General features: G+C 39.9%; 1 protein-coding gene across 3 annotated transcripts in view; it reads left to right on the top strand.

Annotated features, from left to right (window-relative positions):
* The window catches only part of FIGN (fidgetin, microtubule severing factor), a 147,632-nt gene extending 126,403 nt beyond the window's left edge, over positions 1-21,229 (top strand). For all 3 annotated transcript variants that reach the window (XM_039352781.1, XM_039352783.1, XM_039352784.1), the window contains one exon: positions 15,249-21,229. In XM_039352781.1, the coding sequence (XP_039208715.1) occupies positions 15,249-17,497 (2,249 nt within the window). In that variant the 3' untranslated portion in view covers positions 17,498-21,229. The remainder of the gene's footprint in view (positions 1-15,248) is intronic.
* The last annotated feature ends 3,771 nt before the right edge of the window (positions 21,230-25,000 follow it).

The raw sequence follows: 25,000 nt of genomic DNA, 5'->3' as shown, positions 1-25,000 counted from the left end.
CTGGCGGAGAGCTTGGCGGAGAGCCAAGCGGTGGCACATCTGGGGTCTCGGAAGCTGCGCGGAGGATGTGTGTGCCTCGGAATCACCGGCTGCCCTCTCACACCTGCCAACCTGGAGCACCCCATCCTCATCCCGGCACCTCTTGCCCTCTCCCAGCCGCCCCCCGGGACCTGCCCGCCCCTCCAGCCTCCTGAGTGCCATCGCCCTCCGCACCAGCCAAAGCGTTGCCTGATGTTACAGCTGACGAGCGCATGTCCGGGGATCACCAGCTGATGGCGCAGGAGGTAGGCGCCGCAGCAGCCTCCCAGCCGCCTGCTTCTTCGGCTGGAGCAGATTCCAGGGCTTGCATGGTCGCCGGCTTCAGGGGACCATGTAAGCCCTGGCAACTGCTCCAGCCGAAGAAGCAGCCCCGGCATCCTCCTGCCGGCCGCAGGGCAGCCGGTGATGCTCCACGGGGCCTTCCTGCGGCCACCTGCCCCAGGATCGAGGGGGAGGCCGGCCGGGAGCAGGGTCCAGAGAGGCACGGCCGCCTCGCCCTTTCCACGCGGTGGGAGCCAGGCCCGCTTTCCCACAGGCGCAGCACCGGCACCCACGGGCTGCACCAACCGCTGCCGACTCCTCACCCAAGCATAGCGGTTCCCGGCCAGCCACCGGCGTGGGCCCCAAAGACGCTGAGGAGGAAGGCGGGTCCGCAGAAAAGCTGCTGCGCCCACCGCGTCTCCCTTCCCGCCCGACAGTAGCCCGGAGCTCCGACCCTAGTACCATGGCCGGCCTCCGACTGGCTCCCCACGGCCGGCCCTGAGATCAATGGATGACTCCCGCCCAGCGCCGCCTCGGCCCCGGCTGCCTCGCCCCCCCGCAGCCGGGCCTCCCATGGGAGTTTCTGCTGCGTCGAGCGCTCTCTTCAGGCAGTGCCCACTTGCAAAGCGGGCAAGACTGCCAATAATGCCGCCATGGACAGTCCCGCCTGACTCCCAGGCCGAGGGGCGCCCCAGTTCCTGAGCAGCCATGGTCAGAAGCGGCGAGCGTGTGTTCGGGGGAACCGCGGGACGCCCGCCAGGCGCGCTGGCCTCGGCCCCTTCCCACGAACAAGCTGGAACACCAGGCAATGCTTTGGCCGGTGCGGAGGGTGAAGGGGAGGCCGCCGCAGTGCCAAACTCCTGCACCCATCAGCTGGGAGGTCTGGTGACGGAGCCAGCAGGCGTGGAGGGCGATAGGGAGGCGGCGGCTCGGTGGAAGTCGAACCTCCCCCCTCCTCCTCTGCTCTCCATCTCACGTCCTTCTAGATTTGCCGCAGTGAGGCGCAGGGCAACCACCGGCGCAGGGCAACCACCGGCGCAGGGCAACCACCGGCTGGGCCACCAGCTGCCCAGCCCAAGGGAGGTAAGCCACCCTCCAGGCCCCACGCGCGCCAGCAAGCCTCCCTGCACCCGCCGGCCTCCCACTTCCCACCCCTGGCCCTCTTTTATTTACTTTTAGTAGTTGCTCAGCAGGGAGGGAAGCTTTCCAGAAAGTTCGCCTTGCAGCACCGTTTGCAGACTGGGCTTTTGGTGAGCTCAGCAGGGCAGAGACAGCCGGGACAATTCCTATTGGCTTTTGAAAGCCAATAGAATTAGACTCTATTCAAGAGAGTCTATTCTATTGGCTTTCGAAAGCCAATAGATTCTATTGGCTTTCGAATGCCAATAGAATAGTTTCTTAAATAGAATATATTCTATTGGCTTCTGAAAGCTAAGAGGGATTTAGCACAGCTAAGGAAAAGGGGAAAACAATGGCGGACTGCGTTGTTTGGCAACCCCTGTGAAATGGTCATTCGACCCCAAATGGGGTTGCGACCCATAGGTTGAGAACTGCTGCCTTAGAAGTTTCAGAAAATTTCACAAAGGGCTATCTTCCTCAAGGCTTTTTCAGTTTTTCAGTTTCATTAACAGTTTACTGGTTTATAATTGTTTGTCTTGTGTGTTTTATGGGTGGAAAAATGTATATGAACTGTGATAGCAGTTTCAGAATTCCTTCCTCAAACTTATTTTATTTCAAAACCTTTCGTTGGAACAGGCAAGGAAACACGTTGATGGACCGCATAGCTGAAAGATATCAGCAAAGGGAATGCCAATTTTACCCTGATGTTCTAGTGTGTCAATTTGTTTACTCATTTCTTGTCATAATGAGGAGACAATATATTGTAGGAAGAAAAGAAGGCTGGGTCTATAAAAAAAATACAACTAATTCAAGATTCCCCTTGACCTTTTAATTGAACAAAAATTAGTACTATATCAGATTAATTTAGGCAGCATTGTCTTTGGGAGTGCTATGTGATTAACTGTACTTATTACTCTGACAGCTATATTTCATAATCCATCCATTTTTGTACATACCGTACTGCAAAAATACATTTCTATTCATGAAGTGTGTGTGTGTGAACTCTAAAGAGGTGTGTTTTGTACAATATGTAAAATAGTGGGAAAGAGATAGTAACCAGGGAATAAATTGTATGTATGTGTGTATTTAGTCTATTAAAACCATTATGCTCTTAATCCTATACTACATCAGCAGCATGCTGAAGCAGTTTGTCTTCATACGTCACCTTGAATATAAGAAACCACCCTAAACCCAGAAAACCTAATTTCATATGTAGTTTTCTTTCCCCCCACAGCTCTTGGATCAAAGTTATTTTCTTCAGGCTGAACTAAATTATACGCAGGTCCTAGGAGTGAAGGACATTGAATTAATGCACCATGTCACCCAGACATGGCTATAGAATATTTCTCTCCAAACCTGAAATGCAACAGCTTTGTACAATTGCATTAAAAATTAATGTGCGAATGACCAATTATATCAAAATGTGTAAATAACCCAAACATTTTGCAAAGCCCTTTTCCATTTTGTAGCAACCTTTATAAAAAAAAAAAAAAAGAATTTTCCCCATGAAAGTAGTAGATTATAAACTGTACATCCTCTCCTTTCGTTTACTAGTCATGATATACTTTAATCCAAATGAAGTAAGTATATAACCTGATAGGCTAGGTAGGACCATTGGAAGTGGGAAAGTGGAAGGAAAACACATAGGTTTTATTACAGATGTGTGTGGCATATTGGCCTCTAAATCTGTGCAGGGATAGTTAGGGTTACTCAGTGATTGACTACCATTTATTTTAAACTTTCCAGATTGTTCTTTGCCTTCATGTACTTCAAGAGAACACACCAGTACAGAGAGGCCTCTAGAATTAACCCTACTGAACTTATAAAATGTACATTTTTTTGTGTGTTCCTGCATGTTGAATCTTCAGGATTAAAAGCAGGCAATTGGTATTCATCTGCTTGTCGCAGTGTTTTATTTTATTTTATTTTTTGAAAAAAAAAAGAGGGGAGCGTTCTTGAAGCAGCAGAGTGCAGAAAAATGAAAACGTTGCTGATTAACCTAGTGTTAATGGTTCCTAGGACTTAAGAAAATAACATTGCCTTATTCAGCAGTCTGCTACCAGCAGATCTGCTTGTCGGTAAAAGCCCAAGAAGTTTCTGTTTTTTTCTCTCTCCTCATTAAATAGAAGGCTTTGGTGGAATGATAATAAAAGAGAGTAACTTGGCCTCCTAAGAAATAGATGACTTTAGTAATGAGATCACCATATAGGAACTTCCTGCATTCATGAAGAGCATTCACATGTGCATCATCTCTAGCAAGTACTAAAATTGACACTACTTGAAGCTGAACAGATTAGATTGTTGATCTTTATCAACAAAGGCTGCTCTTCTTATAGACAAAAAGCGGAAGGAAAGATTGAGACCACCACTTTAATCTTTGTATGGGTAGGACAAAAACTTTTGGAAAGCAGTAGGTTTTTCTACAAGTCTGTAAACCGTAAAATGCAAAGTTTTTTTAAGTAAATGAAAAACCTCAGAATGATGGGCATTCTATAATATAACCGTTCTGTGGTTCTGTTTCATGATTTGTTAAATAAAACTAGAAAGTAGATTGAGATTTTTTTTCCCCTTATGCACCAATATGACGTCTACTTTTTTTTTTTTTTGCTTGAGTATTGTTCTTTGGCTTCTAGGCAAGAGAAAATGCTCAAGCATTTTTATCTGTGAACATAATTCTACAAAAGCAACTAAATATGCAGTGACATAGCCACATATCAGTGGGAAAGCTTTAGAATTCAGTGAGGACTTATATCTGAGTGGACATATACAAAATTGCACTATAAGTGTCTCTGGCACATTACCAAATTTCATCCCTATTTACATAATTGACTAGTAAACACTGACCTTTACCATGGCAGAAGTCAAATGTCATTAATAAGAATTAGTAGTAAAACTCAAGATTAATGAAATAGTTTCTGGAAATGATTGAATTTCAATATAATTTCCATTTTGGCTGAAAACATAGGCATGTAATAGAACTATCTATGGAACACCATAAATCATTTTTCACATTGTTTCTTATATACTGTGGGCCTTATTTAACGAATATTGAAATAATATTTTGTCTGTAATGCATATGTTACATATTTTAATTACCTTTGGCCTTATCCTATTTATTTCCACTTGCTGTTAATTTTTTCATATACATAGTATTAAAAGCAATAATAAGAACTAATATAAATTAAACAGAACAGAGAAAACAAAGAAAGAAACAAAGAAAAAGCAAAAAGCAAAAAATGCAGTAAAAGAAGAAAATTGAAAAAGTAGAAAAAAGAGAAAGATATGAAGAAGTAGCTTCCAATATTCTTCACAGCAGTTTTAACTATAGTTATATTTTAACCGCTCCCAAATTTACATAATAATTCTCTTCTTTCTATAATCTATCCTGTCTAATCATCAAAACCATAAATCATATTTATGCAAAAGTCCATAGGTCACTAATAAATGTAGATATTGTCCTTTCTTTAAACCAGTTTGTCATCTCAGTGAGTTCTGTCTATATTTACCAACCATTCCTCCATGGTGGGTATTGCCAAATTGTTCCATCTTTGTGCATATGATAGTCTTGCTACAGTAATCGTATATATCCATCAATCCAAAAAGAAAAAGTTCTGGCTTCAGTTGATATTAACCTTTAAAATACTTTGCCCCTTAATGTTGATCTGAGTTTTTAATATGTTTGATCAAAATTAAGTTCTTCTGAGTCCTGTTGACTTCAGTATGATATTACTAAGCATATTTTTTAATATTCCCCCCAAAATAGCAGGAACAAAAATGAAATAAATATGGCTGGATCGTATCATTTGATACTTTTTCATAAGAAATTAAACCTATTGGTAAATGGAGCAGGAAATAGTCCCAATGTTATATGCAACAAACACCGGTAACAAAACACTGTAAAATTCAGAGTGGAAAAAATCTGGATGGGAACTTGATGTTGAGAACTTGAGGTACCACTATAGAGAATTCTAATTGAGTTGTCCTTTTGTAATCAACTTCAATCAAAAAAGCTGATTTTATTAAATGATTTTGTCCTTAATAATAAATGAAAACAGTAGCATGATTGATGTATTTTTTAATTAGTTGCCTCATTCCTTTGTTGATATGTTAAGCATTCACTTTGATATCAATTATTGCTAGTATGGGAGTTCAGCAGTTCTTGCTAAATAAGTTAAGACAAAAATGCCTTCATAAATGTTAGAAGCGAAGTATCCAAATGATGAGAATTTTGCTAGGGAGGAAATGGGGGTAATTTGCTGGGATGATAATTGAGAGTCATGAGTTGTGATTTAAAAATAATTGCATAGTGTAACCATATCAAAATTAGGTATCTATAGGTTTAGAAATGTTCCTCTAATAAGTTTCCAGAGGCTTAGTATGTTGTCATGATATTTAAGTTACACTATTTAGTAATGGAGAATGTAAGGTATTAATATTTCCTCATTATCCATGCTTCTCTCTGTAATCAAGTACTTATAAGAAAAACGGAAAGTCAAATATTTGGGCTTTTAAACATCTACTTTGTCTACTTTTGATCCTTCTTTCATTTCTTCTGTGAGCAGAACAGTTGCATCATCATCATCATCTTCACCAACATTGTTGGTCTTGTTGTTAACCATTTAAACATAACATTATTCTTCCCATATGCTGACATTTCATGTTCATTTTAAGCCATTATTATTGACCACATATCTGGCCAAAGACAAACCTAAAAGCATAGCTGACTTCTTGTTTCTTTTAGGCCAGTGGCCACAAGGATTTTTGAAAGTAGAAAATGACCCTTAGGATACTATTTGTCCATGTACAAAAGAGCCATTGTAATACACATGGCCGTCCATGAAGCTCCACCTTATTAGAAGGCATTCCTCTCTCTTTCTTCTCTTAGACCCATTCTTATTACCTGGGAATGCTTTCTGTTTTTCCAGCTACCTTTTCCTGAATTTGTAGGAATAGTTCTAAATAAAATACTATTCTACATCTACTCAAAATACTTCTTTATCTGAAGAATTATTTGAGATACATTCATGTACATAAAAATAAGGCTACGGCTTGGTCCTTGGACATCTTCAGCTCAAGCAAGCGAAACACTTTTAAGAGCGCTTGAATTATTTTAAAAAGTTTATTTTGAAAATCAGGAATAGAAGTTCGTCTGGCAGGTGCCAAAAGAGGCGGGTATGGTCCCAGTAATGCTCAAATGCCATTTGTTATCTACTGTGCTATTCTAGCAGGCAGTATGTGTGTTAATTTTAACTGTTTGAAATAATAAAATCTAATCCATTGTTCTTAAAATGAAGCTTTCAGAATATGGGAACCTGTATTTTCAGTTTCTTATATACATCTATATAGCTATAAAATGTATGCAGAAATGGCTTATGTAAGTCTGTCTTTTTAAAACTGCAGAACTGCAAATCAAAATGGTCCCTATTAAGCATCTGATTCTTAAAGATATTGAGCATCTTCAGCTCAATGAAGCCAAACACTTGAGAGCACTTGACATCTTTGAGCACTGGGATCTCATCCGAGTTGATGGATGTTTCGCCTCTGATGTGATATCAGGTGTCTGTATTCAGTCACTTCAAACTAATTATTATAGTCCATGTTCTAAATGTTTGGCTCCTAGCACTTGAAAAACTGGGAAAATAGAATTGCCTAATAGAACAAAGGCTCTGCTGTTGCAATAATCAATGTACTATGCTGTTTTAGTAAATATAAATTTAAGGTTGAGGCTGAGGCTGATTTAAGATATTTTTGAAAAGCAGTGGATTTAGAGTTTGGTAGTTCCAGCTTCATGTGGCCCTCGTTTTTTTATTCTTTTTTTATTTTTTGTTATCACACTTCTTTTTCCTTTTAATCTATGGTAGCAAGGGGGGGACATATAAAAAGGTCCCTATTCATATTTCACGCGGAGTTAATACAAAATTAAAATGATTGTGAATTGACTGACTCCCAATTGTATAGGTAATCAAATTATTTTCTGTTTTTTACATTAACTTAAATCTAATGGTTTGCACTGCTGTCTTTACCTCTCTGTATCCACGGGCTTGATTGACTTCATGGAAAGAAGGTACAGTAAATATGGTCAATCGTAGGAGTGAAGGTCCCTACTGCATCAAGCGTCTTTGGGCCAGTAGTATCCTTACTGGGTGGTTGCTTCTATTTCTCTGCTTCTTTTCTATTTTAAAAAAAATGAAAAAAAATCCAAGTAAATAAAGTATGAAGGTAACTTTTTCGAGGGGGGGAGGTAATTTTACATCTCAAAAAGGAAGAAGAAAACAGATAATTACAAAGATGTTGCTTTTGCATACGACGGATAAGTGAATAGATGTGAAATTTCCAATTACTGATTTTTGTTTAAGGGCATTACTGGAAATGAGCACTTGTACATATGGGTGGGGAACAAGGGACAAGGCCAGTGGCTTTGGCAAAGAATATGCACAGGCAAAGCTGCCATCAGCCCGCTTCTAATGGATAATCGGATGCATGTCTCACTTATAGCTTTAGCTCTTTGCCCTTTAATTCAGTAGACCAGCCCTATTTAGCACAGCTCTTATTTGCAGCCTAAAATGAACAGAACGTTATGTTGAATTCTTTGACGGTACAATGGCAAGGACATAAAATTAACACAGATGGGGAGACAATTGTTTCTTTTTGCCTCGATTCGTATGAACTAATGTTCGTGAGGAGAAGAAGAAGAAAGAAGTATGCCTTCAGCATGAAAGGGTTCAAGATTTTTCAACTCTTTTCTAGGCTTTTGTATGCTTTTTCCATTTTCTTCTTTCTACGGGAAAGCAAGTCTTTTTGTTTTGTTTTGTTTTCTTTTGCTACTGGAGTGGCCAATCTTAATATAGTTGGCTTAATTGTTAATCTGAAAAGTAATTAATCCCTTTGATCGCACGAGTTGGAATAAAAGCACCGAGAAATAGCATAGATGGTTACAAAAGTAACTCAACAATTATACTAATTTCTACTAACCATTTAAAACAAAAGAAAACAAAAACTATGTCCCCCCCCTCTCTCCCCGTCTCTCCCTCCCTCCCTCCCCCTCCCCCCTCTCAGTTTCGATTATTTTCGTGTTAGATACTGTCCATCTGCGTTTGCCTAACAGAGACCCAGATGTCCTATAACTCTAAAACGTATCTTCTTTAGCCGTATCTTCTTTAGAGGTAATTTAAAGCAGTGGACAGGGAACATGTATGAAGTTTCTGGCATATCTCTGAATATGGTATTTGTGCAAATTCCGTAAAATATTCTGAAATGACATTTTTTCCCTTTTAAATTATGGATAATGAAATGGTAAAAAAAAAAGAAAAGGAAAGAAACCCTGATTTGAAGCAATTCTGATTATTTTAATTTGCACAACAACAAAAATATAAAAATGGACCCTCATTTGTACAAGAAAGCTTTTTTGTAGAACCATTTACATATGCTAATGATATCGTCTGTAAAGGAATTTAGGACTGTCTGTGTTCAAAACTGAACTCTTGCATGTCTTCATTCTTAGAGAGGATATTTCCCAATTTTATGTCTTTAGTATCGTTTTTTGTTTTTATCTTTTATCACAAATAGAGGTATACTAATAAAACTACCCATGTCAGATGTCAATTATTAATTTACTGATATAAATTTAGTTGCACTGATCTCTGTTTCAGTACAGATTACGTGAGAGCAGAGCAGTTACTATTACCGCTTACTTTAAAATAATCATGCAGCTTGCCAATTTTTTTCAAACCATGACAGCTTTATCCCACAATATTCCTTTTTTTTAATCTTTGATCTGCCAGCCTTGGTGCAGCTGCGTATGCTGGAATAAAACCACTTAAAATAGATAATGATTTTGTAATTAAACATTAACTTTCAAATACGACTAATTAGTACAGCTAGTAGAGCAAAAGTTTACACTTTAGTTTAGGAGAACAGGCCCTCTCCCTTAAATTCATATTATAAATTCTGAAATGCTGCCTTTTACAACCTTTGTTAAATGTACTGGTACTCAGCGTGCCTTCAATAAATAAACTTTCAATTATTGTGCGGAGAGCAGATCCACAGCTCGGATAGCAATCTGAAACCAATGGGCTAACTAGTAATTATGCCAAATAAATAGTTTTGATGCATGTGAACATTTATGCCAGAAAGTGGATACCTGATTTGTTTTTCCAGGATCAGATTTAAGAAAATAGATACTTTATAATACATATTTTAGCATTATAATTTGTGCGTTTGTGTAGGTGTGTGTGTGAAACAGAGAAAGAAAGACTGTTTTACACCAAGTTAGCCATTAAATTAATGTTTGCTTGCCACTTTCCCCCCCTCATTTATACCCAATAATCTTCGTTCATTTTGTATTTTCCTGTGTGTAAAAGAATATCAGATAAAATCAAGCTCTATTAACATGACTATAATTGTTACCACAGACTTCCATGAAGTGAGGGTAATGCTACTAAGTGCTTCTAATTCTTACCCTATTAAAATATTTTTAAAAACCTATTGAATTACCCTACTCTTTATGCAGGGAATACAGCGGTAGAAGACTGGGAGTTTAGCATGTGGTTCACACACCCTAAGACAGAGGAAGGGAGAGTATCTTCTGCCCTATATAACAGGAAGCAGAGTGATCAGAGACTGCAGGCTGAAAATAGCACCATTTATATGGTGGCACAAAGAGCACAACAGACTGAGTCTTGTCAATCCTGCAAGAATGCAAGATAGCTATAGACAGCATGCATCTGCACACACAAACACCCAACTTATGTATGCTCATAGTTTTTCTGTTAGAAGACATTTCAGAGATCCCCAAGTTTTTTGCCCTAGTGGGCACACTTGAAAATTTGAAAGTATATTACAAGTGTCACTACAAATGGCTGCTATGGGCCTTGCCTATACACAGAACAGGCCTTAGGGGGAACATGGCTAGTGACAAAGCATTGGCATATCAGAATGTTGGCCATCCTCCCTTTCTTTACTTAATGTGGTCTTGTTTTGGATAGGCAGGCACAAAGCACAACTTCAGCCACCTGTCAGATTTATAAGTGGTATCCTAAGAGGCATTCTTCAAATAAAGTATTTTTACATAATGTTTTAATGTTAAAAAAAAATCAGGTAGGGAACAGGTGGCAGATAAACATCAGGATAAGCGTCCACAAACACAGGGGCACTCCTTACAGATGCGACATTAACCCACACTTGTTATCTAGGGACTGAGCTGTGAATTCAGATTTTACTTGAAATACAGTATATAGGAATAACTGTGTTATACATTACTCCAAGGTGATGAATGGAACAGTTTGAAAATTTTAAAGCTAAATAAGTGATATAACTGTAATATTTTTAAGTCTGTCTCCATAATTTTTCTTTGCATTCAGATCTTTACTACATTGCAAGAAACCATTAAATGTTTCATGACAGCGGGTGTATTTATTAGCTCCTCTATGGCTTTTTTTAAAAAAATGAGCTGCGGAATAACAAAAGGTTTGATGAAAAAGCATTTGACCTCTTTCACATTTCCTGAATATTTGCAGGTCTTTACCACTGAATATAACCAGAGCTTTCTGTAGGTCCAACTGGTAGAGAATCTAACTAAACAAAGAGCTTGCTGATTGTTTCACTTATTACACAAAAAATCAATTTGCAGTATACCAGTGTGAAAAAGTAATAATTCTCCAAATTCAAGGAATTTATAAACTGAATAAATTCCACAAAATGTGAGATTTTTTTAACTCCCTCTCAATCCAGAAAAAGTTATAAAAACAATTCTACAGTTGTGAGGCTCCACCAATTCAAAGATGGAGAAGATAACAAAGAACTTTCCCAAAAGTTGTTGTCCTGACAAAATAACTCCAACTGCATGGGATTAAAATAATCTAGAAAATATTAGAAGCCCCAGAATAATAGTGTTCTGCTTCACTTTTGCTTTAGCTTAAGTCGATGTTCAAGACTGAACCACCCAAAAATGCTGGGTAAAAATGGGATTCAAGGAAAATTAAAAAGGCAGAAGATATAGGAGATGACCAGGCTGAGCCCGAGGGGGAGGTGTCAAACGCATCATAAGTCAGGAGTCCCTTCGTGCCCTCAAGAGATCTAAGTCCAGCCTACCTTGGGTTCCTTAGATTAATGTCAGGCGACCTGGAAATCAGGAGATTCAGGCAGTTCAAATGAGTATAAAGATTTATTGCAAGCTTAAGTTCTCTGCAAGTATTTTACCAAGTGACTGTTAAGGGAAATTCCTTCTATTCTAAAAATAGAAAGGAATTCAAGGTGGGCTGTACTTAGATCTCTTGCAGGTGCAAGGGACTACTGACGTATGACGTGTGTGACCCCTCCCTCGGGCTCAGCCTGGTCATCTCCTACAGAAACCATTGTTCATTAAAATACCATTGCTCATCTCAAGTTTGCTCCAAAGTTCCTAAATGACTCTTCAGTCTTCATCAGACCGATGAAGCAAGAGTGGTACGTTGTGGGCTAAATGGGTATCATTGTGTTTCCTGGAAACCAGTCAGTCAGAATGTTATGCCAGCTTTCAAGTAGTTCCATGATTTGGACACACTCTGCTGATTTAGGGCCTGGATGACAGAACCATGATATCTACTTTCTACTAGGAAATTCTACAGGAAAATATCAAGCTCTACAACCTACCCATCAGCTGAAGCGCACATCATGTAGCAAGACAATGATCCCAGTCGTACAGGCTAGTCTAAGGAGAATGCACGATGAACAAATTCAGGATGTTGGAATGGTCAAGTAAGAGTCAGACCCAAATCCCTGTGGGAAAACCTGAAACAAGCAGTTCCTGCTGGAAAACCAAGTATTACTGAATTAGTCATGGAGCAGTGAAGCAAAACTCTTACACAAGATGTGAGAGACTAATAACAGTTGCAGGATTATTTGCAGAGATGTAAACAAAAAAAAAAAAAGGCATAGCCTGTTGGCTGAATCAAAGTAGGGAATTACTGTACTTTTTCAAACTGCAGGATGACTTTGTTTCTGAAATAAATGGAAAAAGTACCAAACTTTGGTCACTTAGATTCCTTTTATAAAATAATAGGACTTATATGAAAATTCAAAATGGGGAAAATACTTTTTCAGGGAAATTTTACATTCCAGTGGTTTAGAGAGCAAGGTTGCAGTTGAATAAATCTCTTTCCAAATTTTGTATATGATGCTTATTTTTATCAATGAAGAGAAACTTTATTCTAGAAGCTTGAATTTTCTGCCTTTTGTCTTTTATAATTTCCGAAAACTTAAAACTCCAAAGATGTAAGCATGAAAGAACTTGTTAAAAAGAACTATGAGGTTAATGCATGTCTCTTTTCTATCTTTTTTTCTATTTAATAAATACCCTGCTTGTGATTTTTTTCTTGCTCTTTCCAATTTAATGTGAAATATTGTGAAGAAACTGCCAACAATTTCTTAATGAAATTAGATGCTTCTATAAATTATGTTTAATTAAAATTGTGAAAATATAGCTTTCACAAACCCGATAAACTTATTGCATTGAGTCCCATCTTTTTAAACTAAGCTGAGGATTCAGGCTTCATAATCTCATACAGTGTAAAACTTTCTGTACTGGGTCTAAGTTATGTTATTAAATTCTTGGACTAAGTGAGAAAGGATACCTATGTGAATCTTGTCAACAGCCTCCAGTTAAAATAATCCAAATTCATATCAGCGCTATTGCAATAAAATTTATTTACAAATTAATCCCGTTGCTCTATTAATTATTTGTGTAATTACTGCAATTCTTCCCACCTTGTTTTCAGTATTTCTTAATCATTAAGCCGGAAGCCTGACAGCAGTGCCAGCCCTGGCATGATTCTTTTTGACTAAAACCTTGTAAATTAACACAATTAGCACAGCATCATGCTGCTAATTAACTTCCTGTGTCTGGTACAGCGGATGTGCAAACAAGGAATAGGGATTCAGCAGGGAATAAACATGCCACTCTGTTGCCAAACTGTATGTTGTGTTCCGTCTAGCTCAGCAGGGCTAAGACAGTCACGCCAAGATGCTGGAGTCAGGCAAAGAAGAGCTAAATGAAGAAGCGCAAAATAGGAAGAGTACAGACTGTTAAGTAAAAGATAGTAGTAATTTATCAGAGAAACTCTGTCATCCATGTTTGATGTATCACGAGGCTTTTTATCTGAGCATCTGTTCCAAATAACAGCAAATAGGGGAAGAAGGAAAGGAAAGGAAAGGAAAGGAAAGGAAAGGAAAGGAAAGGAAAGGAAAGGGAGGAAGAAAAGGAAAGAAGGTTATTTTAGTGCTGCCTACTAGGCAGAACAGTCTAAGGCAGTGGTTCTCAACCTGTGGGTCGGGACCCCATTTGGGGTCGAATGACCATTTCATGGGGGTCGCCAAACAACGCAGTCCGCCATTTTCCCCCCTTTTCCTTAGCTGTGCTACTCTCTTTTATTCTATTGGCTTTTGAAAGCCAATAGAATAGACTCTCTTGAATAGAGTCTAATTCTATTGTCTTTCAAAAGCCAATAGGAATTGTCCAGGCTGCTCTGCCCTGCTGAGCCCGCCAAAAGTCCCATTCTGCAAACGGTGCTGTACCAGTTGAGTAGTCCTCGACTTACAACCGGTTGGGGGGTCACGGCATTAAAAAGGTTGAGAACCACTGGTCTAAGGTGATATGATAAGATGAGATGATAAGGTAAGATAAACTTTATTGCCACTTTTTCTGTGAAATGGCACACATTAAATGAAATTCTGATGCCTGCTTTCAAAAGAATATGAATACACCGGGGGGGGGGGGATATGAAGGATTTTAAAGGATTTTTTTCTGATGAACTCTACCTGCCTTGTCTGGTACAGGACTAAACTAAATCCAAATTAAGATAATCTCTTCTCTGTTTTGGCAAGCTCATTTTGCCAGAGCAAGTGTTGATTCTCTTCTGGTAGCCAGCATTTGTTCCATTGCCCCCCCCCCCCCTTCAAACTGTTAGTAACTGACTTACATCTACTTCTCTTTTCTCTCCCCCCCCCATTCCCTGTTGGTTTGGGGGAAATTGGAAGAGAATGGGAGGAGAAAGAAGATAGACAAGTGTTGCTGGTCTTTGCTTTTTATCCCCCCCACCTCACACTCCCCCCCCCCCCCGCTTCCTTCCAGCGCCTCAACAACAGAACTCTGACGCAGAGAGCAGCCTGTTGTAATTCATACCAAGTTGTAGGCTTTGTGTGATGAAAGCAATGGAGCGCTGCCTGGGAGATTGCTTTGCTGCACTCCACGAAGCAGATTTGAAACTGTCGTGGACCACTTTAGATGAGAGTTGGATTATGGAGTGACCTGCTATGTCTGTGTCATATGGTTCTGCACAGGGTGCATTATACTGTGCTAACTAGGTGTTCAGTACCAAATGAGAAAGGTATCCTAGATGTGATTTGTCAGCTGTAGCTTACGGAAGGTTGTTTTTTTTCCTCCTCTATCAAAATTTAAAAGTGCAATGAGGGAAGATGGTACGCTTCAGGTGTCGAAGAACAGATTGTCTAATAGCAGATCCATGCTTGGGATACGAAGAAAGTCCATGCGTGACCCTTTAAAACAAATCCGGCTGGATAAAATGTTTTTCTTTGACTCTCTCTCCTCTTTCCAAGTTAGCAAAACACATTAGAAGGGTAGGTGTATCCTTCCCCCCCCCCCAAGAAAATGAATCACTGGCAGTATTTTTTTACTATTCTTTTACAGATAATTTGCATGTCATCTGTTGATTTGAACCTTACAATTCTGCATATAAATGAAGAAATCAAGTTGATACCCTCAGATATCACTGCACTTTTGTCTTTTTTTTAAATCTAATTGCTAATTTTGCTTTTCCTCCCTCCCAAACCCTTAGGCTTGAAGATGCAGTGGACGCCAGAACATGCCCAGTGGCCAGAGCAGCACTTTGACATCACTTCAACCACCCGCTCTCCCGCCCACAAGGTAGAAGCTTATCGTGGACATCTTCAACGCACCTATCAGTATGCCTGGGCTAACGACGACATCTCTGCTCTCACAGCCTCAAATCTGCTAAAGAAATATGCAGAAAAGTATTCCGGCATTTTGGAAGGGCCAGCCGAACGTCCCATCCTGGGTAATTATGTGGAGCCTCCATCAGGGCTGGTGAATGGTCGCAAAAGCGAAAGTGAGCCGTGGCAGCCTTCTTTGAACTCTGAGAGTGTTTATCCTATGAACTGTGTCCCAGATGTTATTGTCGCCAGCAAAGCTGGAGTAAGTACTGCCCTCCCTCCGGCAGATGTCTCTGCCAGTATAGGGAGCTCACCTGGGGTGGCTAGTAACCTGACAGAACCTAGTTACTCAAGTAGTACATGTGGAAGTCATTCAGTCCCTAGTCTGCATTCAGGGCTCCCATCTCAGGAATATGCCGCAGGATATAACGGATCGTACCTGCATACAAGTTACAGTGGCCAGCCAGCACCTGCACTTCCTTCACCTCATCCCTCTCCTTTGCATAGCTCTGGGCTTTTACAGCCACCCCCTCCGCCACCGCCACCACCAGCCCTAGTGCCAGGCTACAATGGGACATCCAACCTTTCCAGTTATAGCTACCCACCAGCAAGTTATCCCCCTCAAAGTGCTGTTGGGCCTGGCTATAGCCCTGGTGGAGCACCACCTCCTTCAGCCTATCTGCCTTCAGGTATCCCTGCCCCAACTCCTCTTCCCCCCACCACAGTACCTGGGTACACCTACCAGAGTCATGGGTTAACGCCCATTGCGCCGTCGGCCCTGACCAACAGCTCAGCAACTTCTCTCAAGAGAAAAGCTTTCTATATGGCAGGGCAAGGAGAAATGGACTCCAGCTATGGAAATTACAACTATGGCCAACAGAGATCTACACAAAGCCCCATGTACAGGATGCCTGACAACAGCATTTCCAATGCCAGCAGAGGGAATGGCTTTGACCGAAGCTCTGAATCCTCCTCCTTGGGCTTTAAGCCAACCAAACAAATCATGGCTTCCGAGCAGCAAAGGAAATTTAACCAGTCCGGTCGGGCTCTGACGCCCCCTTCCTATAGTTCTGCTAAGAATTCCCTTGGCTCCAGAGCAAGTGAGCCCTTTGGGAAGTACAGCTCTCCCGTCATGAACGAACACAGCGAAGAACATAGGCAGCTTCTTCCTCATCCAATGCAAGGCCCAGGACTTCGTGCAGCTACCTCATCCAACCACTCTGTGGACGAGCAACTGAAAAACACTGATGCGCACCTCATGGACCTTGTGACCAATGAGATTATCAACCAAGGACCACCGGTGGACTGGAATGACATTGCTGGACTAGATTTGGTGAAGGCTGTCATTAAAGAGGAGGTTTTATGGCCAGTCTTGAGGTCAGATGCATTTAATGGGCTGACTGCTCTACCTCGGAGCATCCTCTTATTTGGACCTCGGGGCACAGGCAAAACATTACTGGGGAGATGTATAGCTACCCAACTAGGTGCCACATTTTTCAAACTCACAGGTTCTGTTCTTGCCACAAAGTGGTTAGGAGAAGGAGAAAAAATTGTTCACTCTTCCTTCCTGGTGGCAAGGTGTCGACAGCCCTCGGTGATTTTTGTTAGTGACATTGATATGCTCCTTTCATCCCAAGTGAGTGAAGAGCACAGTCCAGTCTGTCGGATGAGAACCGAGTTCCTTATGCAGCTGGACACCGTGCTCACTTCTGCTGAGGACCAAATAGTAGTCATCTGTGCCACCAGTAAACCGGAAGAAATAGACGAATCTCTTCGAAGGTACTTCATGAAACGACTTTTAATCCCACTTCCTGACAGCACAGCCAGGCACCAGATAATAGTACAGCTGCTTTCACAGCACAATTACTGCCTCAGCGATAAGGAGGTTGCACTGCTAGTCCAGCGTACAGAAGGCTTTTCTGGACTCGATGTGGCTCATTTGTGTCAGGAAGCCATAGTGGGCCCTCTCCATGCCATGCCAGCCACAGACCTTTCAGCCCTTATGCCCAGTCAGTTGAGGCCTGTCACGTACCAAGACTTCGACAAGGCTTTTTGCAAAATACAGCCTAGCATCTCTCCAAAGGAGCTCGATACATACGTTGAATGGAACAAAATGTTTGGTTGCAGTCAGTGACAAGTCGTCTCTCGCTTTTTTAAAAAAAAAAGAAAAGTGAAACAAAACACACACACACACAAAAAATGTAATGAATGTTGGTGCGTGCACACATACACACACACATGTACACACACAAACCTGTTACATAGGACATGGAACCCCTTTTTCAGTCGTGTTGAAGTTGTGGAAGGGTACTGGGGGTGGGGGTGGGGAGATAATCACGTTGCATCTAAAAACAGCCAGGTTTAGGCATGAAGGAATAGTACATCCGAGGAGAGCTATTGATCTGCGAAGCCACAGATGAGAGGAGGAGTCTGTTGATGTTCCGTTCCATTCCATTCAGACTAGACAACACACTCTCACCATGGAGGGTTGATTTTTTTTTAGAAGGACATGAACCCCGTGTGTTGATTCATTCGGCTGTTTTTTGGGTTTAGTTGCTGTCAAGTGCCTAACGTGGTACTTTTATTTTTTTCCCCTTTATTTTTTGCCTCACAATTACATTGGTGGCATGTGCTAATATAAAGAGCTTTAACTTCAAAATGTTATGGGACTAAAGACATGAACAGTTGTGTTGTGACAGAGAACCAGGTGTGACTTTGGTTTACTTTTGCTTTTTTTTTTTTCTTCCCCTCTTTTGGCTAGTCTAAAAGCAACTGTATTCCTCAATCCTGTTCTGTTCTGCAGTATTAAACTAAGAACAGGTAAAACAGGGTAATGGTAATCTGGACTTTAATTTCTGCGGTTTGTTTTGTTTATTGTTCTGTCTGCAAAAAAAGAAAAAAAAAAGAAAAAAAACTCAGGAAAGTGATTGTGATTTGTACAGTACCTCAAAGGAATGTGTTGAAAGCACTATGTACTGCTGAGATTTAATAGGCTAGGCTTCAATGTTACTTTATCTTAAATATGTATGTTTACCTCAATGGTTGGGAAAAAATGACAAGGAGAAATATTTTGAATGTATTAAGGAGCAAGCTGAAGCGTGCTAAAAAAGATAATCTTTAAAACTTTGAAAATACAGCAGAAGTACCCCAGTTTTTCTTTCTTTCTTTTTAACCAATATTGGGGATCAAATTGGAGCAAGGCAATTTTCATGGCAGTCATGTGTGGAAGTCCTTAGTCCTAGACAAATTTTGTGACAAGTTAGTAGAGAGCACACAGACAATAAAAAAAGTCCCTCTGTTGAATTGTCAAATCATCTGGGATAGTCAGAGACAAGATCTGATTAGGACTCTGAGAGGCAAATTACCTTAGACCACAAGATACAACTTTTGTATCTCAGCCAAGGTTGTAGCATCTTGATTCTCCCAATGCATCAGTAGCATAGAATACTTGTAGGTCACAGAGAGCTTAGGGCAGTGATGGGATTCATCCAGTTCACACCAGTTTGGCAGAACCGGTAGCTAATTTTTTGTTGCCCAGGCCCAGAATGGACTTCCGGAAGCGACATCCACACAGAGAACCGGTTGTTCACATATTTGAATCCTACCACTGGCTTAGGGACTGCAGAGCTGTTTACAGCAACACAGCAGAGAGCGACCAAACAAGACAAAATTGAACCCTCAAATGGCATCTCTCTTCCTCTTTGCTTTGCATTTTCACCACCAAATGAAAAGTTATCCCTTTGTTTTTATGTGTGTTGTTGCCTCTTCTGTTTCCTTGATGGCTTTGTTTGTTTTATTTTTAATGTGATCATTCCACAGTCATTAGAAATTTGCCTGGCTGGAAAATGCCCATCATTTTATTTCTTCCTCAGATTTTGTTTTATTTATCTTTAGAGAGGCACATAAAGAATAGGACAAGCCAGATTACCACTAGCATGCAGAGCTGTTGAAGGCCCTATTAACACATAATCCTAAGTAGGGTTCTTTGAAAACAACCAGCTTTGTGTTTGGTGAGGTTTTCTCCCAAGTAAGTGTCTGAAGAATTGCAGTCAAAAATAGAGGATCTGGAAGGGAATCATTCTGCCTCTTCTCCCTTTGGCCACCTATGGCAAATGGTGACTGTTTTCCTTCAGGAAAGAGAAGCTAGGTGGGATATGTGGCATTTTATTCTATTTGTGCCCCTGCTCCACATTGTCTCCCTTTTTTATTCTTTAATGCTTTTATGAGCAATTCCTTTCATGACAGCTGACTGATGCTGTAATGTCGCTGAACAGTAGAGCAATTCAAACCTTCCCAGCCACACGAGCAGAGAGCAGCCTCTCTCCCCCCCTTTCTCTTTTCCCTCTCTGTTTTTTTAATGTAATCTTTTGTTTACTTTAAAGAAACAGCAGCAGAACAATTACAAATCATTGGCATTTAATGTTACTTTTAAATAAGGTACCTTCAAATCCATGAAATAAATGCACTGAAGAGCTCTAATGAGAAAAAGACCAATTAGTCACCTACTTATTTTGTCTTTAAAGCTACTGCCCAATTATTACACTTGGTGTTTCCTCTGCTAAAATGTTAATTTTCATTGCTAAAAATTGAGCAAATAAACCAAAATGCACATCCTAAAAGTCCTTTTGTTCATTCTAAACTTATGGGTTGTTTCTAAAAGGCAGAGGAGTTCATTAAACAGTAAAACAGTGCCTTTCACTAAGGATATAGTAAAATAAGTCTTAATAAATGCTTTGCATTTTCAGTTAGCAAAGGTCTTTCTTTTTCTGTTTTTCTTCCCCATCTATTTCTTCCATTATATCTTTTCCATTTGGGAAGAACCACAATTCCCTTCCCCAGATTCATATTGATCTTGCAGATGGCTTTCTGATGCATATTGCTGACGAATCTTCTGACTTTTAGATATCACATTATGCTATTGTACTGCCGTCTATTTGAAAGGTTCAGACATGTTTTGAAAAACTAAATTTACAATTGTATCACCTCTGTCTATACATCCTTTAAAACTAACGTTATCTAATTTTAAGGTGACACCAAATACATTCAGTTCATGTATATAGCTACAGTATAATCCCAGTAACACTTCAGTTAGCTTTGGAATCGGCAGGTGCTCGGTTTAGCTCACATTTTACTCTGTATATTTGGGGAAAACAAATTACTGTATTCTTCCAGTGAGCTTTATAAATAAAAGACTTAATTGTGAGGTTAAGAAACTTCAAAGAGTTTGTCCTCTCCCAAAACCTTTGAATCTTATATTGCGGATTCATGGCTGAAAATATCAGGACATTTTCTCCCAATTGATAATTAGCTACAAATAGTAAGGTGTAATATTTTACCTGATACAAAAATAATAGTTTTGTTTACTGTACTGCCCTTGTACAAAATTGAGGCAAGCTTTAATCCACTCTTCGCTCTCTGCCAATGGAGATTCCCTGGTAAATAGAATCACTCAGACTTTGCCTGGTTCACTCAGAACCATTTAGTTCAACCCTGAGCTATGAATATAATCCTTTTTTTGGGCATTGCTTCTTTTTTTTGCATTTTTTAGATAAATAAGGCCATTTGTTCCTTCTGCTGCTACATTTAGGCCTATATAGAATTGTGACCATGTACATTTCATTGCAATCAAAACTCTTTCTAAGAATTTCCTTTCCAGGCTATTTGAATGTTCCACAAATGAGAAGATTAGCTTTTGAGAGGGAGTGTGATATGGCCAAAACATACTAGCATTCTGAAGAGGTAAAATGATTCAGCTGTGTTTTTCGTTTGATTGGGACTCAGGATTTTGCCTGAGTAGAGCATAAAATGATGAGGTTGTATGGCCAGATTTCACATGAGGCAGATCTTCTACACCAGGGGTCTTCAAACTTGGCACTTTTACGACTTGTGGACTTTAACTCCCAGAATTCCTCAGCCAGCATGCCTGGCTGAGGAATTCTGGGAGTTGAAGTCCACAAGTCATAAAAGGGCCAAGTTTGAAGACCCCTATTCTACACTTTGAATATAAGAAAGAGCATTAATCGTTAATACCTTTTCCACCATTACATCTTTATGATGGCTAAACTTCCATTGGCTCCATTCTCCCTTCACTTCAGGACATATAGCTTGGTTTCATGGTTTGTTGGAAAATTCTAGGAATAATTGGAGATAAATATATATCAGATCTTTCCCTTTCTACTTGAGTCAATTTTTCATTAGGTGAAACTTCATTCTCTCTCTCTCTCTCTCCTTTCCCCCCCCCCTCAGTTTTTTTTTCTGATGACAAGAATAATTATAATAGCAAAAGAAAAAGCAGGAGACTGGTTTCTGCCAACCAAATTATCACTGCCAACTGAAATCATGGCACGATGACTTTTTAAAATATATTTATAAATAAATCCTCACTTCTAGCATGCTTCCCTCCAAAATATTTAGGCCATTAAGGATAGTAGTGAAAAGTTTGCTGACTGAGCTGATCAATGGAATGTGAAGGCAGTTTGGGGCTATTTACTTTTTTTTTAACAAAATATTTCTGTATTAGTCAATTTGTATTCTATTCAAATGTAGATAGATGGGCAAAATGGTTTTCCTTGTGCATTTCAAACCCATCAAGGAGAAAATAAAACCTCCCAGTAAAACACATAGGCAAAGCACCATCTGGGAAAGCTAGCTCATCTGTCCAGGGGCTATGCTCTGCAAAATAGTACAAGGTCATTTTATATGGGTTAGCATAATACTTTGCTAGGCAATTTTCAAAAGGAGATAATCTAGTGTAAAAACCCCAATTAATTCCAACAGATGTTGGTGGATGGTAATATGTTTACATGTCAAAAGCTGCAAATAAAAGGTTTCTACTGCCTGAAAATGTGTGCAACTTTGAGTAGAGGAACAGTTATAAGTTCCACAATACGTTTCACTCTAATCTACAAATATAGATAATCTTTTGGAAAGTGAAATCTCAGAAATACAGTACACATATACACACACATGCTAGAATTGAGTAAATTTTGCAGAAACTAATCTGTACAAGCCTATCCCCGTATACCTAACCTCTCATGGTTTAGACCAGGGGTCCTCAACCTTGGCCACTTTAAGACTCGTGGACTTCAATTCCCAGAATTCCTCAGCCAGCTTTGCTGGCTGAGGAATTCTGGGAGTTGAAGTCCACAAGTCTTAAAATGGCCAAGGTTGAGGATCCCTGGTTTAGACTTTCTTCCTTAGGCCATGTGCACAAGTTACATTGATGTGATTGCCCAAGAGTCTCCTGTCTATGAAGATTCTCGATCATCCAGGTCATGATTGTCCCAAACGTGCTTTTTTCAAAAGGCAACTGGACTGTCTTTGTTTTTCCTTGAAGACATTTTGCTTCTTATCCAAGAAGCTTCATCAGTTCTGGCAGGATAGTGGGAGGGAATGGAAGGACCGTTTCCTTCCTCTCCTCTCACCATCCCGCCAGAACTGATGAAGCTTCTTGGGTAAGAAGCAAAATGTCTTCCAGGAAAAACAAAGTCCAGTTCCCTTTTGAAAAAAACACCACTGAGACTAAGAGTCTCTTGTGCATCTCTCCCATTCATTTCATCAGAAATTCCAAGGATATAACTGAGGATAGCTAACCATAAAGATCAACATGTGGTCTCCCACAGCCTTAACACCCTTCCATTTCATTATGCATGCACGTGTTTATATAATCTTTATATGGACATACACACATAATATGAGGCCGCTTTTGTTCTCTCTTTCAAGGAAAGGATGAAAGCTTTCTTTTCCTTAATCATTTGCAGATTTATACTCAAAGCACATTGGTAAACATGGAGCTAGTAATAATCCTAGACCCAAAGAAGCTGCTGCCCTGGGGAACCAGTCAGTCCATGGACTGACCCTTCCCCTTTGCAAAGATCTTTGGTTGACATTTGATTTTGAACCTGCCAGATATGTGGGGTTTTTTTGTGAACCAGGAATACTGCATCTTTAATGAACAAGCTTCTATACTTTCTCCTATTTTTAAAGGCAACACAAGTGTAGTGCTAGGCACCGCCGTTGTCAAAGACAATTAGACTGAAAGCAGAAAAATTTCACCTCCCTGCCTCAATGATACATAAAATGTCGGCAGTGTGGGTCAGTCAGCCTTGCAACCGAATTTTGTAAGAGTATATGGATCAGTCCTGTAGAATGTTAAATATTTATAAAATAGTTCTGTTCTCCACTAAGGTTGGGACTGCAGTCATTCCTTCTTGTTGTCTCATGATACACAAAGAGGAGGAGATACTTCCCAAACAAAACTTTGCTTGTATACATTTTTCCTCACCCCAAATGGTTCTTGTGGTTTACATGCAGTCCCAAGTAGTTTTGTTTGTCTCCATAGATTCCCACCACCACATTGGGTGTGTGTTCAGACATTGTTCTTTGAAACCATTTCTACCTCATTACTACATATTGTACATGTAGTATTTATTTGTTGTCTTTTTTTGAATGTCATGCATTTTGTAAGAAAGACGTGTCCTTGAACTTGAACAGTCTACCTCAGAAAGACTGTCACTACACTGAATAGTATTAACCCATCAGGACGATAAGATGCATTAGCAAAGTGTGGCAGGGCAGATAATACATGGGGACTTGGCATATTGATGGACTTTTAATTGTACTCTTGTAACACAAGATTGCTTAAGGGAACTTAAAGGAAATCATGCACTGTGCAAATCTTGATCAGTGTCCCACTTTGGGGCTTGCTCTAGGAACATCCCACTTTAATAGGATGAACCCTGATTGGGGAGAAAGAAAACATAATAAGATGCAAGATATTATTTTTTTGCATTGGCAATCTGGCTACAATCCATTACTGTTAACTGACATGCGGTCCAACTTGGCTCTTAAACTCAAAACAAATGATAGTACTTAAGGATTATTTTTTATCTTCAGTGGTGTAAAAAGAAATGTGTCACACACTGTTAAGACTGTAAGTTTCTCACTTCCTGCGTACTAAAATGAAACACAATGCATTTTGTAAGGTTTAAACATAAGCCAAAAATAAAAATAAAAAAGAGGCACTTCCCAAAGGACTTTTAAATATGGGCTTCAGTCCTGCACACAACTGCACGTGTCTGAAGTTTCATTACCGTTTACCGACATGCGCAGACATGTGCACAGGACTGAATCCATAGAGTGAAGGTGCTCATGTGTTCTGTAATCAAATAGTTTTATTGTTGATTCTGCTTTATAAACATTTGTTTTTTGGAAGTAATTGTACACAGATGGCACATTTGAAGTACTTTGTATGAAGCATTTTATATTTTATTATTTATTTTTGCATCATTTTCCCCCTCCCCTTTTGTCTCCACTAGCTTTGCATTACAGTACTATAGGAAAAGAATACATTTCTCTCTCTTTTTCTCTCTCTCATTTTCATTTTGTTTTTCTTTTGTAAGAAAATACTGAATGGGTTAAATACTCCAAATCAATGCATGGACTTTTCTAGTTGCTTGTCAGCAAATCGTGGATCTTTTTACAAAAGCAAATGAACTGTGACAATCCACAACATTCACAGATGTTAATGCAGAAATGCATTTGATTTTTTTTTTTTTTTGGTATGCCTGACAATCTGTTCTTTAAGTTCCATTAATAAAGTAGCATCAGATCTTTTATTTTGCAGTTCCTTGAAGAC

The sequence above is a fragment of the Crotalus tigris genome, unplaced genomic scaffold (assembly GCF_016545835.1).
Source record: "Crotalus tigris isolate CLP2741 ecotype Arizona unplaced genomic scaffold, ASM1654583v1 scf7180000018477.2129921, whole genome shotgun sequence".
Taxonomy (NCBI): Eukaryota; Metazoa; Chordata; class Lepidosauria; order Squamata; family Viperidae; genus Crotalus; species Crotalus tigris.
This window is presented reverse-complemented; position numbering and strand designations above follow the sequence as displayed.